The following is a 16,081-nucleotide window of genomic DNA, read 5'->3' as shown; positions in this document are numbered from 1 at the left end:
TCCAGTAGTAGATTTTCATTGGACAAGACGCCGCGCAGATCCCGCCCTCGCTCTCTAATTGGCCAGCAGGCAGATCCGCTCTTGTTGTTATCCAGTGTTCGCCCAGTGCTGAGTCTGACTCTGCCACGTTGCCGCGGGCGCCGCTTCTTCTCACCGCCAGGGACCGAAGCAGCCACTCACCGGCGTTTATACCGCAGACAAAGAGCGCTGATGTCTTAAAATACACGGGAAAAAGAGAATAGACAGGCGGTACTTGTGGGAGCTTTAGAAGGAGTCGAGATGCTGACGGACGTGATAGTAGAGGAGGATTTTGACCGCAGTGAGGAGGAGCTGTGGTACAGCAGAAAAGACCTGGAGCACGGTAAAACAAACTCCTTTAATAATATATGCATCATTAATAACACACACACACACACACACACATGTAGACTGCTACAGGAAAAGATGGTTTAAAGAAATGTCCAACGTAACGTTTTATTACAAATGTTGCAGTTAACGGTTGTAGTCAGGCTACTATGTTCAGCATCAATCGGGATAACGTTACAGCCTGAATTTCGCGAAGGTCAGGCGAAATATTCAGGGTAAAACTGTAGGGTTTAAATGTTGAGTGATGTGAATGAGAAGCAGGTTAATGAGGCGATAATCTAAGCAGTGTGTAATCTGTCTAACTGAAGGTCACGCCCATTGAAGCCCTTTAAATGCGCACCGCTGACGTCATCAGATGATGAAGATGATGATGAAACAAACAAAAAAAGATGATGATGATGATGATGGAGTATGATGATGAAAACAAACAAACAAAAAATATATTCTGAAATGCTTGAAAGGTAGTCTTTAAAGTGCGTCGACATATAGTGCTGAGGTGCTCACGGTGACCCGAGTTCGATTCCCGGCTCGATGTCTGTTTCCGATTAAGGTAAAGTTGTTTTTATTTTTACACATTCAGACTTTCTCCTTAATTTTATAATTTTAGAAAATAATATAAGGAAAACATTACCAGCCAATGTCTATTAAAGTATAACACAGTCAGATAAATACTGCTAATGTTGTTTTGAAGTCATATTTAAATGTGATTTCTCATTTACATTTAGTCATTTAGCGGACGCTTTTATCCAAAGCGACTTACAAATGAGGACAAGAAAGCAGTTTACACAATTATAAGAGCAACAATGAATAAGTGCTGTAGGCAAGTTTCAGGTATGTAAAGTGTGAGTTTTCATCAGTTTATATTACTATAGTTATGTGTTATTGAAACATTCAGACTGAATATTCAAAGTAGTGTGGTAAACAATATAGGCACTGTTAAATTGAATAAGTCTGCGAATATAAAACCAAACTTTACCTCAACTTTCTCTTTATTCGGAAAAGGATTGGTTTTATATTTGCACATTCATTCAATGACAACTTGTGACTCAGTCCCTAAATTGTTTACCCACGCTAATTTGAATATTTGCTCTAGAATTGCATGCAAGTATAACTTTAAAACAACATTCGCACTATTTAATTGGCTGAAAATGCTAAATGCAAATGTGATTACCCCATTTAGAGTATTTGCAAAGACTACTTTTCTTAAGTTATCTTATTGAGAAGAATATAAAACCAACTATACCTCAATCTTTGCCAAACCTGCCTGTCGACGTCCCCACAATTTCCTGTCTAATCTACACCATCCTATCAAAATAAAAAAAGCTGGTAAAATCCCTAAACAAACACTGAAACATTTTAGACTTCAAGATGCTTGCTTTTGTGTTTTTGTGCCACAGACGAGTGTGTTGCATGTTGTTTGAGCAGTTTAAAACTTAAAGTACTCTTTAATTAGTTTGATGGATTTAAAAATCACTTAATCCCATATGAAAAAAATACTATAGTACTTTATACTGTTGTAACAGACATACCAAAGTCAATCTGTTGAGGTAAATCTATAGTTGCAAGAGTAACACAGCAACTATAGTAATATAAACTGATGAAAACCCTGTACTGTATTTTACTACAGCTATATATTTTATACCATAATACACCACCGTTTGCTGTAGTAAAAACTACAGTATACTTCAATATTTATTCCAGTTTATTAGTTCATTGCAGTTTATTCTACACTACGCTGTCGTGTTCATTTCCGAAGTGTTGTAAATGAATATAATTCACCTTATTCTTCACGTACGAGTGGTTGCAGCCATTTAAATCTTTTTGGCTGGAGACTTTCGCTTTCATTAACTTTCATTTATTTTTAGAGGTTAAAAACAAATTGTTGCGCTGCTCGATGTTGCAAACTGATATTTTCTTATTATTTGTTGCTCTTCTTTGTCTGTATAGTCGGAATAGATGGAATAAAATACCAGTGTATATTAGAGAGAGTACCACTTTTAGTCATTTTAAAACTGTTCTTAAAATTTGGCTTAAACAAAATCAAATATGCAGGCACTGATTTGATTTGATTTTATTGACAATGATGTATTGTATTTATTAAACTGTAAGTGTATATTGTATTGATTATTGCTGTTAAATTTGTTACTTCCTGCCCAGGGACTACAGATGTCATGTTGTACATTGTCCCTGTGTGTATATATATATATATATATATATATATATATATATATATATATATATATATATATATATATATATATATATATATATATATATATATATATATTTAAAAATAAAAAAATAGTCATGAACACATTTGTTTGTAGAGAAAGTAGTTTGACTGTATTCTGCCGTTCATTATTCCTAGTCATTTCTCTCAGAGGCAACAGAATCAGAAGTTCTAAATCAATTGCAAAAACGAACACACTTCAGCATTGAAGAATAAGGTCAATAATATAGAAAATGCTATAAAATATACAATATAATAAACTTTACTACAGTATGGTTCAGAAGCACTGTAATATTTACAATAAATATATTATTTTTTAATGTATAAAAACAAGCAACTGTTTTATTGTTTACTGTTAAATAAGTATTTAAAGGGCACCTATGGTGAAAAATTTACTTTTCACGCTGTTTGGACAGACGTGTGTAGGTTTAGTGTATAAACAGTCATATAGGGGTGATATAAACACACCCAGTCCTTGTTTTTCAATTTAACAACATAAAAATGGTGGACCAATTGGAGCGGTTTTTTAGACCGACCGCAACTTTACGTAGGAGAGCGGTCCCCCCGCCCATCAATATTGATTGACAGCCTCGCGTCACAATCATATCCTCAGTTTCTTGTTTCAAGTCTGCCATTTTCAGCGTGTGAGTCAAAGCGATATCACTAAAGTAACACCCGTGCTCTATTTTTAGATGAAAGGCTCATTGGGCTCAACACAAGTTCAATATTCTCCACATCATCGCTCTAATTGGAATTATTGCTTGTACCTTTTGCGTAGCGCTGTGCTTTTCGGGGTTCTGGACGCGGGTTTCTGTCAAGGTGCACGCGGCGGGGCTTCGGTTTGGCGGCTCGATGGTCGCGCCGCCGTTGTGTTTGCCCTGGTGGAGGTTTGTGTTTGGAGTTCTGGAATGCCTGGCACGACGATTAGGGACACTTCATGTTTTGTGCCGTGTCGCTGCGCATTCGGTGCCTCAGTCAAAGTTAATTCAGTGTGTGTGGTTATTAGTCTTGGTGTACAAGCTCGGCACTTGTACACCGAGACTATACAAACTATACCAAGACACAAATGATCTGTGTCCGAGTCGTACATGTACGGCTAAATGCTTATCCTAGCTTAGCTTAGCTTCTCTCTCTGTCTGTCAGCCTGTCTGTTGCAAACACAGAGCGTGGGAGCTCTTGACTCCGCCCCCTTGTTACATTGGCTGGGAGCCGAAACTAATTTTCATGTGAAGCAACACACCCCTAAAACAGCGAGCGGTGTACACACCCCCAACATGATACTTTTAAACACATTATAATGAAAACATCTGAACTGTGTTGAACTGAACCTGAACTGGCACACTCAGAACAACCAGAATATTAATATTAAATCATAAAAAGGGATAAACTATGTGCCCTTTAATTTAACTAACTAAACAGCATTTATTAATCTTAATATCATCAATTTCAGTAATTTAAAGATCAGTGGTTAACGTCTGGTAATCAGCTAAAGACCTGCTTTAATTTGTTTAACATATTAACTAATGTACAAAAATAAGGCCTTACTCTATTGCCAAAGGACATTTGAATCTGTGTACTGTACATGATGTATCCCATTTGGTGTTTTATTTGCTCATGTATTTCAGAATAAATACAAATATTTAATGCTGAAAAGTGTTTTATTTTGTAAATATAATGTAGATAATGCTTTCATTCCTCTGATAATAATAGGGGTGAGTGTTGTGCTGGGACTTTGTTTGCACTTGGCAGGACGCCTTTTCCTTCTTTCTCTCCAAAGCAGTGGTAATATGTATTTGTTTTTAAGGAACTCGTGTATTCATTATAGGTCTAAAATGTTAAATGATTTGTTATTCACAGAATATGTCTCAGAGACAGTATTCTGCCTTATGATATATTATATAACAACATTTATAAAGAATTAATATCTAGATATGTGTGGAATTTTGTTGCATCATTCTGCATTAGCTGGCCTGTGGTAATAATAATCATTATATCAGCTTATTGCGCAAAAAAAATGACCATAATAATTTTCGATGATGCAATTTTCGATTGGGCAGCCTCTGTCGTCTTATCTAATCTCAGCTTTGAGTCAAAGAGTTCAGGTTTAAAAACAATTAATAGTTATTGCTGGATGTAGAAAAGCTGATTATCAAAACTTGTCATATTTTCATATCAACTATTTACAGAATCATTCCAGTATATGTGTAAATATTCTTTTCTAAACCTCCTCCACCCTTTTCCCACCCTCACAAGACCACAAGCACACTGAAATGGATACATTTGTGAGACATTGAGCTGATGTGTTAAAATAAGAGGAAAAGACAAGTACACAAGCAATGATGACTAATAAAAGATTAAAGCAAGGAAGAGTTATCCTTATCCCATCAGCATTTTCAGTCAATATAATGTCGAAAAATCTGAATTTTCACACTTTCCTCTAGAGGTGTGAACCTATACTGGTCTCACGGTTCGGTTATGATTATCATGCCTTTGGTTCAATTCAATATCTCGGTGCATCACGGTGCATTGACGATGCTTTCCATATACAGTGTTATATTTTAGGGGGGAGGCTATAACAAGCTGTCTGTATAAACACACAGACACACAGCACCACACTGTCTCTCATTCAAACACATTCACAAACATAGACAGCACCAAACAAACAAACACACACGCACGCACTAAAGCCCTCGCAACAGGGAGAGCTCGCGCTGAGCAGAGCAGAAAAACGTAAAAAAACGAAAAAAATAAGCACTTTTGCGATGTCCCTTACTGAGAGCTCCTCTCAGCGTGAGCTCTCCCGGCTAAACACATTTGCGAGGGCTTAAACGAAGCAGTGCTCGTAATGTCGAGCGAAAAAAAAGAAAGACAGCTGTGAAACATAACCAGCTTTGTCTTTTTGTAGGAAACACACTTTAGATCTTTTTAGGGTGAGAGGTTTTTGAGTTATTGTCGCTATAACTGAATGTGTGTCAGGAATGTTGAAAACAAAACCAACTGAACCGCGCTCATTTCTGGCGCCCTCCTGGATATACAGCGCCCTTAGCATTTGCCTATGGTGCCTATGCCACGGGCCGGCCCTGAGTTGGCTGAGTGTTGTAAATACTCGCGCTCACCTCCCTCGCGACAGAGCGCATAGGAGATAAATGACGTCAGTATATAATAAACGGTTATGATTATTACTGAACTGATACCTTATTGTCCGCGTCTGCATCGCGGTGCACCAAAGAAACAATTAATTTTGACACCCCTACTTTCCTCAATCTTGTAATGGTTTGGAAGTTGTCCATATGAGCTCTGTTTCACACAACAATAATAATTTATCATGACAGGCTTAAGCTTAATATTTATTTATTTAAAATGAAACGATATGCTTATTTTGAGCTGTGTACATGCACTCTACCGGTCAAAAGTTTGGGATCGGTAGGATTTTAAAATGTTTTAAAATATCCGCTGTGATTGTGCATCGGGCTGGATGACGTCTGCTGTTTTCCTCCATCTTACTGTGCACTCTCCTGTGTTTGTGTGTGACAGATCTGCACTTGGCTGCTGAGCTGGGCAAGACTCTGCTGGACAGGAACCATGAGCTGGAGCAGGGCCTTCAGCAGATGTACTCCACCAATCACGAGCAGCTGCAGGAGATCGAGGTGAAGCTTCTAATAAACAAAACACACACACACACACACACACACACACACACACACACTTCTCAGATCATAACACACACTCTCCCACTCAGATCACAGCACACACACTCACTGCTCAGACTATAACACACTGATATTGATGGAGGAAACTCTCTCTTTCTCTCTCTCAATGCTCAGACCTTAACACACACACACCACACACTGCTCAGAACATGATATACACACGGTCGCGTCAGCAGAAACATACAGCTGTGCAGAGGACTGGAGGAAACACAGACACACCTACTGCTTAGAAAATAACACACACACACACACACACACACACACACACACACACACACACACACCCTATGTAATATAGTTCCACCCTACGTAATATAATCAAACACAAAACTGTTCTTTTCTGAGGATCTGAGTGGGTAGTTGGTCTTGGATGCTTATGTTGATGTACAGTTGCACAATTATCAGCCCTCCTATGAAACTTGCATTCTTATTTTATGTTTACCAAATGCTGAAGATATTTCAAAACCTTTCTAAACACACTAGTTTTATGCAAAAGCTCTGCAAGCTAAAACGCTATTATTTCACGATAGAATTTTGTTGAGTTTTAATCATTTTGTTGCATGCTTTTGTCATTTTTATTCTGTGTTTTTAGTGTAGTTTCTTGCATTTAAAAAAATATAAATAAAAAAAACAATGTTATGGCAGTAAAATAATTTTTTTAAAAGTGATTTATTATTTATTTATATTTATACATTGCTTTTGTATCAAATGATTTTATTTATACATTTAATAATTTTATTATATATATATATATATATATATATATATATATATATATATATATATATATATATATATATATATATATATATATATATATATATATATATTATTATTATTTTTTTTTTGTAATGGTTTAAGATGCTGTTTGGATTAAATTAATTTATCTGCAACAACTTCAAAAACTCTTTTTCACATTGTCATTATAGGTATTGTGTGGAGAATTTTGAGGAAATAAATGAGTTTAATTCATTTTGGAATAGGCAAACTTTACTTACCGAGCACAATTTTATACAAACATACTTGATCCAAAGTGCTTTACAATGAGATAAAATCTTTAAGAAAATAAACAAAATAAAACTTGTATTAAAAATGTAAGAAAAGGAAATATATGTATATATGTAATACTAAAATACCGTATAGAAAGTACATGTATGAGTCACTCAAAGGCAAGGGAGTAAAAATAGGTCTTCAAGTTAGATTTAAAAGTATCCAAGGATGGAGAAATCCTGATGGAGAAATCCTTGGGGCCGCAACACAGAAAGCTCGATCACCTTTTGATTTGCAGTGAGACAGGGACGGACAAAACAAACTGATCATGGGACCTTATTGGTCTACAAGCTGTATATAGCCTAATAAACTCACTGACTTGATCTGGGGCAGAATTGTGCAAAGCTTTATATGTAAAAAGAAGGCTCTTTAAATCAACTCTGAATTTTATAGAAAGCCAGTGCAATGAGGCGAGGACAAGGGAGATATGATCTCTTTTCTTAGTTCCTGTTATCAATCTGGCAGCTGCATTTTGGACCAAAACTGTAACCGAGAGATTGTTGACTGGGGTAGACAAATGTATAAGGAGTTGCAGTAGTCCAACCGAGAGGAGATTACAGCTTGGGTCACAGTTTCTAAATCTTTTTTTTTTTTAGAAAGAAATGATTTAATTCTTGCCACCAATTCAAGTTTGAAAAAGCTGCTCTTTACAACTGCATTTACATGCTTGTCAAACTGCAAAAGTGGATAAAAAAGTACTCCGAGATTTTTGGCGTGACTGTGCAGATTACTACTTAGAAATCCTAGCTGAGTTTTAATTGAATTGTTGGTAGCAGCAGGACCTAATATATACTATAATACACAATATATAGAATAAGGCTGTGACATAAAAAAATGTGGATAAAGTGAAGCGCTATGAATACTTTCCGAATGCACTGCATGTCAATAGTATTAACAATTATGCCTGCATCTTTTATAATCACATCGTATCACGTATTGAGAAAATAAAATATTGTTGACTCAGCCGAATGATTTTCAAAATTAACAAATGAGACGAACCCAGAGAAAAAGTCAGATTAGAAATCAGTGGCAAAAAGGCTGATGAGCTAATTGGCCCAAGAATACAGTTATTCACAATGTTGTAACCTAAAATCCTGAAAAGTCTACCAGTCAGTCGTCTAGTGAACAGGCTGGATTGTGTGTTCGTGTGTTGTTCTTCGCTAGTCTTTCTCTTCAGGGGATGTGAGTAACAGTGGGAGATTTCCTGCTTGATCCTCTTTCCTCCTCACTGTGTGGATATCGTGCTGCAGGTCTTCTATTTCTGTGTGGGTGTGTGTGTGTGTGTGTGTGTGTGTGTCTGGCACGGCACCAGGCCTGAAAAAAGACATTAACACTGTCTCGTTTGGCTTGGCATGACAGTATAGTCTTATGTAATGTTTACAGTGGCATGCTACTACAGTATTGTATACAGAATGCCATTATGTACATTATAATATACATTACATCAGAAAGCAAATTCTTTGGTAATGCTAGTTTGTGTAATACATGCTTCAGTCATTTATGTATTTATTTGAATTGCATCTAAATTATTATTATATGAACAGTGTTTTGAGGAATGTTTAGTGTTTTCCGACTTGCAATTATCATCTGATTTGCTATTTCAGAGGCTACTGTAGGTCAAGCTATTCAAACCATGCATCTACTTTGAGTTTACTATTAGGGTATATGTAGAAGCAAACGCCTATTTTACGAGAACTTGGTGCTTTAGATCTGCAGTTTCAGACTGATAAAGGATTTTTTTTTACTCTAGCATAGACAAATTGGCACAATTATGCATTCACAATGGTATAAACCATAAAAGGAGTGGTCAAATGTATATTTATATTATCCATTATTTTAATTATTACCATTATTATTTAAAATGCAGATCAGAGTGAACTATTTCTCGGTATTAAAGGGCTGACACCTTATACATCTTGTTTTCATGTCCTTCAGAGGGGATCAAGCGTTAATTATACACCCCCCCCCCCTCCCCCTCCCAATCCCCACAGTAATTTGCACCCTGCGTTGCATCCCGCAAGGCAATGCGCTTGACTTGAGCCCCAGGAGGACACAAGTGAGCGCTAAAGCCTGGTTTATACTTCTACGTCAAGTGACCGGCGTAACTCACGGCGCAGGCAACGCGCGCAGCTGTGCATTTATACTTCTGCGAGCTGTCTCTGTTGGTCTGCATTAACACTTCCGAAACGCTAGTTGGCAGTGAGGTGTAAATGTTCCTCTGTGTCGAGTTTCTTCTCTGCTGTTTTGCTTTTCCTGAACACTTCCTGGTTGTACAAGTGGCTCAAACTCGCTCATTTTGAGGCAGGAACCGGCGGACGTGCAACAACTTTAACTATGAGGTAAACACACAACAAAACTTTCCATCCGGAGCTCCTTCATGGGACTCCACACTTGTAAACAATCGCACGCGCCATTCACGCGGCTCTCGGTCCCGCCCAGACTCGTCAGCGCTACCAAGCCGACCAATCACAGAGCTTGCGCTACCCGTTGTTGTGACGTGTAGTTACATTTTTTTTGAGAGGTGCACGTCAGTGATGCCGACGGCCACGGCGAAGGGCTATGCGTCAGCGCCGTAGCATACGCCGGCGTTTGACGCAGAAGTATAAATCAGCCTTAAGGGGTCTCTGTAGAAATGTTTTATTTAACACTTATATACAGTTGAAGTCAGAATTATTAGCCCTCCTGTATATTTTTTCCCTCAATTTCTGATTTAACGGAATTTCTAAATATAATAGTTTCTTACCATAGATCTATATATATACACTAGATCTTTCGGATGAGACGTTAAACCGAGGTCCCGACTCTCTGTGGTCGTTAAAAATCCCAGGATGTCCTTCGAAAAAGAGTAGTGGTTTAACCCCGGCATCCTGGCCAAATCTTCCCTCTGTCCATCATGGCCTCCTAACCCTCCCCATATCATAATTGGCATATCATCACTCGGTCTCCTCTTCACCAATCAGCTGGTGCTGGCGCAAAATGGCTGCTGTCGTGTCATCCGGGTGGATGCTGCACACTGGTGGTGGATGAGGAGATTGCCCCCTATTGTGTAAAGCACTTTTGAGTGCCTAGAAAAGCGCTATATAAATGTAAGGAATTATTATCATTAGATATCGCACATGGATCCTGAGCATGCTTCAGTGCTGCCGCCATATTTGTACAGGGCTCCCAGGACCAATGTCATTTAAACACACTAGTCTAGACTAAAGACAATGTGAAGATGGGGACTTTAGCGCTGTTTATGGATGTAGTAACAAGCAAACAAAGGCACAAAGTGCAGAACATTTAAGATTTAGTTTTTAGACTTTTGTATGTAATTAACTTTTTGTGCTAAACAAGCATTAATGATAATACAGTCTCTTACTGCACTGACCATAAGGACAGTAGCACCAACCTGCATTAAATACTCTGCTTATGCTAGCTTGGTTGAATAAAATAAGCAAACAATGTAAATGAAGTATGCCAACAAGACGCTGCGGTGCTAGAAACTAGTATTATTGTCGGCTCAGTGAACAAGTCAGTCATAACAGAGATTCATTCACAAACGAATCGCTCCCTCCGTCAGTATGAGAAGTGAAAGCAGGAGAGGAGGTGTGTTTCAGGACGCGAATTAGATCAAATTAAACAGGGAAGGAGATAATACATTTCCATACACACAAACACTCGCTCTTTGTCAGAAATGCCCATGCGGTCACTCAGCCATCGATGTAAAATAGTGATATAGTAAATAGCAAAAATAATATTTGCATATTGACCACCGGGAAAACTTCCTATCATAGATAGATGTACATGTGTATATCTCTGTCTCTGGATGGCCAAAGTCCTCCTCTACACCTTGATTCCACATTTATTTTCAAAGGAGCGCTATCCTGTACTAAAATGGCGGCTTTTGATGAATTCCTTCCAATATACAACAGTAGTGTAGGCGACATCTAATGTAAATATCTATGGCTTCTTACTAATTAGATTTCTAACTAACAAATTTTCTTACTACACTAACAAGTCTAATTGTCTAGACTGATTTCTAATAACTTATTTCTTTTGTCTTTGCCATGATGACAGTAAATATTATTTGACTAGATGTTTTTCAAGACACTTCTACACAGCTTAAAGTGACATTTAAAGGCCTAACTAGGTTAATTAGGCAAGTGGGGGCTAATAGTATTGAACTTAAAATGGTTTTAAAATAGTTAGAAACTGCTTTTATTCTAGCCAAAATAAAACAAATAAGACTTTCTCCAGAAGAAAAATATGATAGGAAATACTGTGAAAATTTCTTGCTCTGCTAAACATCGTTTGGGAAATATTTGGAGGGCGAATAATTGGGGATTTTGCATCTCCAAAAGACTTGATCAGCTTTGGATTAAAAGCTTCTTGAATCCTGTGTTGTAACTGGTTTGCATGCTGTAATAAATGGTTTCAGACATACTTTACTGTTTTCTCCAGTTCATTGTCTCACTAGTTAAATATTAAACAGTGTACTGGGAAGTTTTAACAGCATGAACTTTCTCTTCCGTCTCTTGTAGTGAAACATTAACAGAGCAGAGAAGCGTTTGACAGCCGCAGTGGCGTTTAGTTGTGGAATTTCATAGAAAGTTCTGAAAACCAATGCAGTTTTGTGACTTTGTTGAGCGTTGATTATTTTATAAAGGGTACCTATTATGCACTTTTAAACACCGTTTTGTGGAAGACGTCTGTGAATATAGCCAGCTTCTAATGGTCAAAATTAACTATATTTTTTATGATCACAATTGATAGAAACAGCCTGCAGAAACACTTTTTCACATTCGCTCTTTGTACGTGTCATCAGAGCCTACCTGTCAACCCTGTTTTTTATTTTTTTTGGGATTTCCCCTATATTCTATCTCACTATCATCCCCTAAAGATATTTTCCCTTTTTTTTTTTCCCTCCCATATTTTTAATATTTCTATGAAGGGTGGCAATATACATAAGAGCCGATCCTCCCTATACGCAACCCATACCACCAAACCACTAGGGGACGCTCCTTGCTCTTAAATGTGAATCTGTTCTGTGCTTTAATTTTTGTTTAGGCATGAAAACATTTTGAAATGAATATAAAAATGGCGGGATTCCCTTCCTTTCCATTACAGGAGTTGTTGCCCTTACAACGCAAAATGGATTATCCCTTATTTTCACTTCACACGGTTGACAGATATGCATCAAAGGAGGAAAGCCCCGCCCATTAATGACCATCTGTCTCTCATTAACATATCACATTAGTCTTGTTTTTGAATCTGCCACTATGCTGACATGTAGGCATTTATAGCTCCGCCTTCTTTTGAGAAGAGTACAATCTTATTTGAATTTAAAGTGACAGTCACCAAAACAACACAAACAGGATCGGGCAGTTTCAAAGAGTTATTGAACTTTATTTGTGTGGTATTTTGAGTTGAAACTTTACATACACACTGTAGCTCCCTGGTTCAATAAAGGATTGACTCTTTCACTGGTGTTTTCCCATGATTTATTTTCAGTGCAGCATTGCACAGCAGTGCAGTCATCTACATCAAACACCTTACACCGTAGGCTAAACACCTTGCACCATACACCGAACACCTTGCACCATACGGCAAACACCGTAAGAGCTTGTATACAAAGAGAAAATGAAACCACATATAAGCAAATATGAAAACCGTATACAAACAAACAGACATCACTTAAGCTCAATATACAAACTCAATACAAACAAACAAACATATTAAACGAAGTGTTAGTACCTTGTTCTCCAATCAAACCAGAAGCTAAACCTTTAGTCCGTAGCAGACCGCACAGCTGAGTCGCCGTGATCATGTGCGATCTTTCTGTGTGTCTGTTTTTATCCGTAATGGTAATTAATTCAAAATAAAAGACTTCCGCTTTTACTGAACACTTCGTAACATAAATACCAAAAATATCAAATATACATATAATAAAGGAGAAAGAGAGAGAGAAAAAAGTATATACACAATATAAACATATTATAGAAAAGATGCAATAACATAGACACCATGTCAAAGTTATTAACACACGCTCTAGAAACATTAAGAGACTTATTTTGTATGTTGTAAAAAGAGGGCATAATAGGTCCCCTTTAAATGGACAGTGTCGAGTTTTGTCATTTCCAGTCATTTCTCATCAGTTCTATTGTTAAACACTGTTTCACTGGTTTGTCTTTTTGTCTGATTTGTAATGCTGTGATACTCCTCCTCGCACAAAGACAGGCAAGTTCAGACTTGATTAATTAAAACACTCCTTTTTTTAATTGTTGTTTTTTTTAGTAACACCCAGACCTTGTTCAGCTTGTTCGGGTGTGTTTGGATAAGGTGTAATCAAAACTCTCCATGGCCATCCCTGTCCTAGCAGGTTTGAAATTGTTCAAGGCTTTGTTGATGGTTTAACCAAGACTTTTTAAAAATCTCTATGGGAAAATGAATTGGAAAAATACTCTTGGATGCCTGAAGAACTGTGCCAATATTAAAAAAATATTCAAAGTAAGGGAGAAGCTTAGCATGCATTTCAATATAATTATGCAAATATGTTTTTTTAGACATTCTCTGAGATGCCCAGTGTGATCTGATTCACTGAAATGATTCACACTTGTATTCTGAACATCTAATGTTTAAATGAGGAGACTGAAAACAATGGTGAGGAAGATACTCAGGAGTCATGAGACGAGCATGAGACTGGTCTGATGATGCACTGTTTAGGAAACTAGAAATTCTCCTTTCTGTTACATTTATATCTCTATATCTATTTATAAAAAAAAAAGTATATGTGTGTGTGTGTGTGTGTGTATGTATGCATTAGGGTTGTAACGGTATGAATTTTTCACGGTATGATAATCGTCTAAAACAATACCACGGTTTGACGGTTTCGCGGTATACGGTATGTTACAAAATAATAGAACAGTGAAGCAAATTTGACTTTTTCCAAATAATATATTTTTAGTTACTATAAACAACACCACTTACAATGAACAAATAAAAATAAGAAAATAATAAATAATGTGTCAAAGTCCAAATAAAGTCCAAATAAACATGGTGCAAATCCTCAGTAAAAAATAGATATAAATATTTACTATACTATAAATAGTTACATAACGAAACTAGATTTAATATGGAACATCCCTAGGTTTTATGTGCCAGCATGGATATGGTTGTCTATGGATATGGATATGGTTGTCTGCAATGCAGACAAACAGCTGCATCTTCATTTGCGTCTTTTGAAAACAGCAAGAGCAGCAGTTTGTCTTTGCTGTGTCACTGTTTTGTCATGTTTCTGTGCTGCTGTGCATGCAAAAGTACTTAGTATGAGAATTATTTCATGCAAAACTTTTTTTTTTTGCGTTTTATTTAGCCGCGCATAAATGTATGCCTTTCTCTCATTCCGTGTTGTTCAAAAAGCTTGGTCCACAAACAAAAGTGAAACCTATGCTTATTGGTTGTGATATTGCGAGTTTGAACCAATCTGGGCATGGAGGAGGGACAATGCATCAATGTATCATGTCTGATTTGTCCGGAGACACAGTGACGAGCGTTTCTTTGTCAAATCAGCGTTGTCAAATGTTGATGACGTAACCGCACTGATTCCGGAGCCTCTGAAAGTCCGCGAATGTTATGTGATACAGCACTGGAAAGCTGAGGTTCTCTTCTTTATGCCAATCTTTGAATTGTATGAATCGGATCAGCGGATCAAAAGTTATTAAACATTTAAGAGCAATACTTATTTTTAGCCGCGGGCGGCTGTCTCGGTCTTTAAGGGTTAAAACCGTTGATATGCAATTGTTCATGGTATGATAATCGTGCACGTTCAAATCGTGGTAAACCGTCATACCGGTATATTGTTACAACCCTAGTATGCATATATATATGTGTGTGTGTGTGTGTGTGTGTGTGTGTGTGTGTATATATATGTATATGTGTGTATATATATGTGTATATATATATATATATATATATATATATATATATATATATATATATATATATATATATATATATATATATATATATATATATATATATATATATATATATATATATATGTGTGTGTGTGTGTGTGTGTGTGTGTGTGTGTGTGTGTGTGTGTGTGTGTGTGTGTGTTTATATATGTATATATATATATATATATGTGTATATATATGTATATATGTATATATATATATATATATATATATATATATATATATATATATATATATATATATATATATATAGTTGTATTTATCTAGTAAATTACATGCAAATAAATTGTCTTCTTTAATGTACTTTTTTGATGAAATAGTTCCAATGACATTAAGCATATGAAAAAAGTTAAAACATATTCATTCTGAGTTATATAAAATTATTGTATGTTAATTATGTTACATATTTGAAGCAATTAAAATCATCTGAAAAATGGGTAAAACCTAGTGGTTTGTGGGAGAATGTAAAATATAAAGCTTTAAAATGATAGTTAATGAGTATTTAAGGGCAAAACTATGATATTTACAGTCTGTTAATGTCATCAATTGTTCTTAATCTGAATATGCCTGTTGATATTACACCGAATGGCATTGTAGTGGGTGTCTTTTAAAAATTGTTATTAAAACATATAACAGTCATTTATTTTTCACCACAAGAGGAAATAAGAATATAACCTGAACAAATGTAGTGAATGTATGGACAGTAACGCTGTATTGAATATGTACTATTTTGGTGACTGAAAACATTTACGCCCCATTCACAC

At 36.5% G+C, this 16,081-nt stretch overlaps 1 protein-coding gene across 1 annotated transcript in view; it reads left to right on the top strand.

The window, feature by feature from the left end:
• Nucleotides 1–114: 114 nt before the first annotated feature.
• The window catches only part of cdr2a (cerebellar degeneration-related protein 2a), a 30,410-nt gene continuing 14,443 nt past the window's right edge, over nt 115–16,081 (top strand). The window contains exons 1-2 of the mRNA XM_001921397.8: nt 115–361; nt 6,131–6,243. Of these exons, the coding sequence (XP_001921432.2) occupies nt 280–361; nt 6,131–6,243 (195 nt within the window). The 5' untranslated portion in view covers nt 115–279. The remainder of the gene's footprint in view (nt 362–6,130; nt 6,244–16,081) is intronic.

This window comes from Danio rerio, chromosome 3 (genome assembly GCF_049306965.1).
Source record: "Danio rerio strain Tuebingen ecotype United States chromosome 3, GRCz12tu, whole genome shotgun sequence".
Classification (NCBI taxonomy): Eukaryota; Metazoa; Chordata; class Actinopteri; order Cypriniformes; family Danionidae; genus Danio; species Danio rerio.
This window is presented reverse-complemented; position numbering and strand designations above follow the sequence as displayed.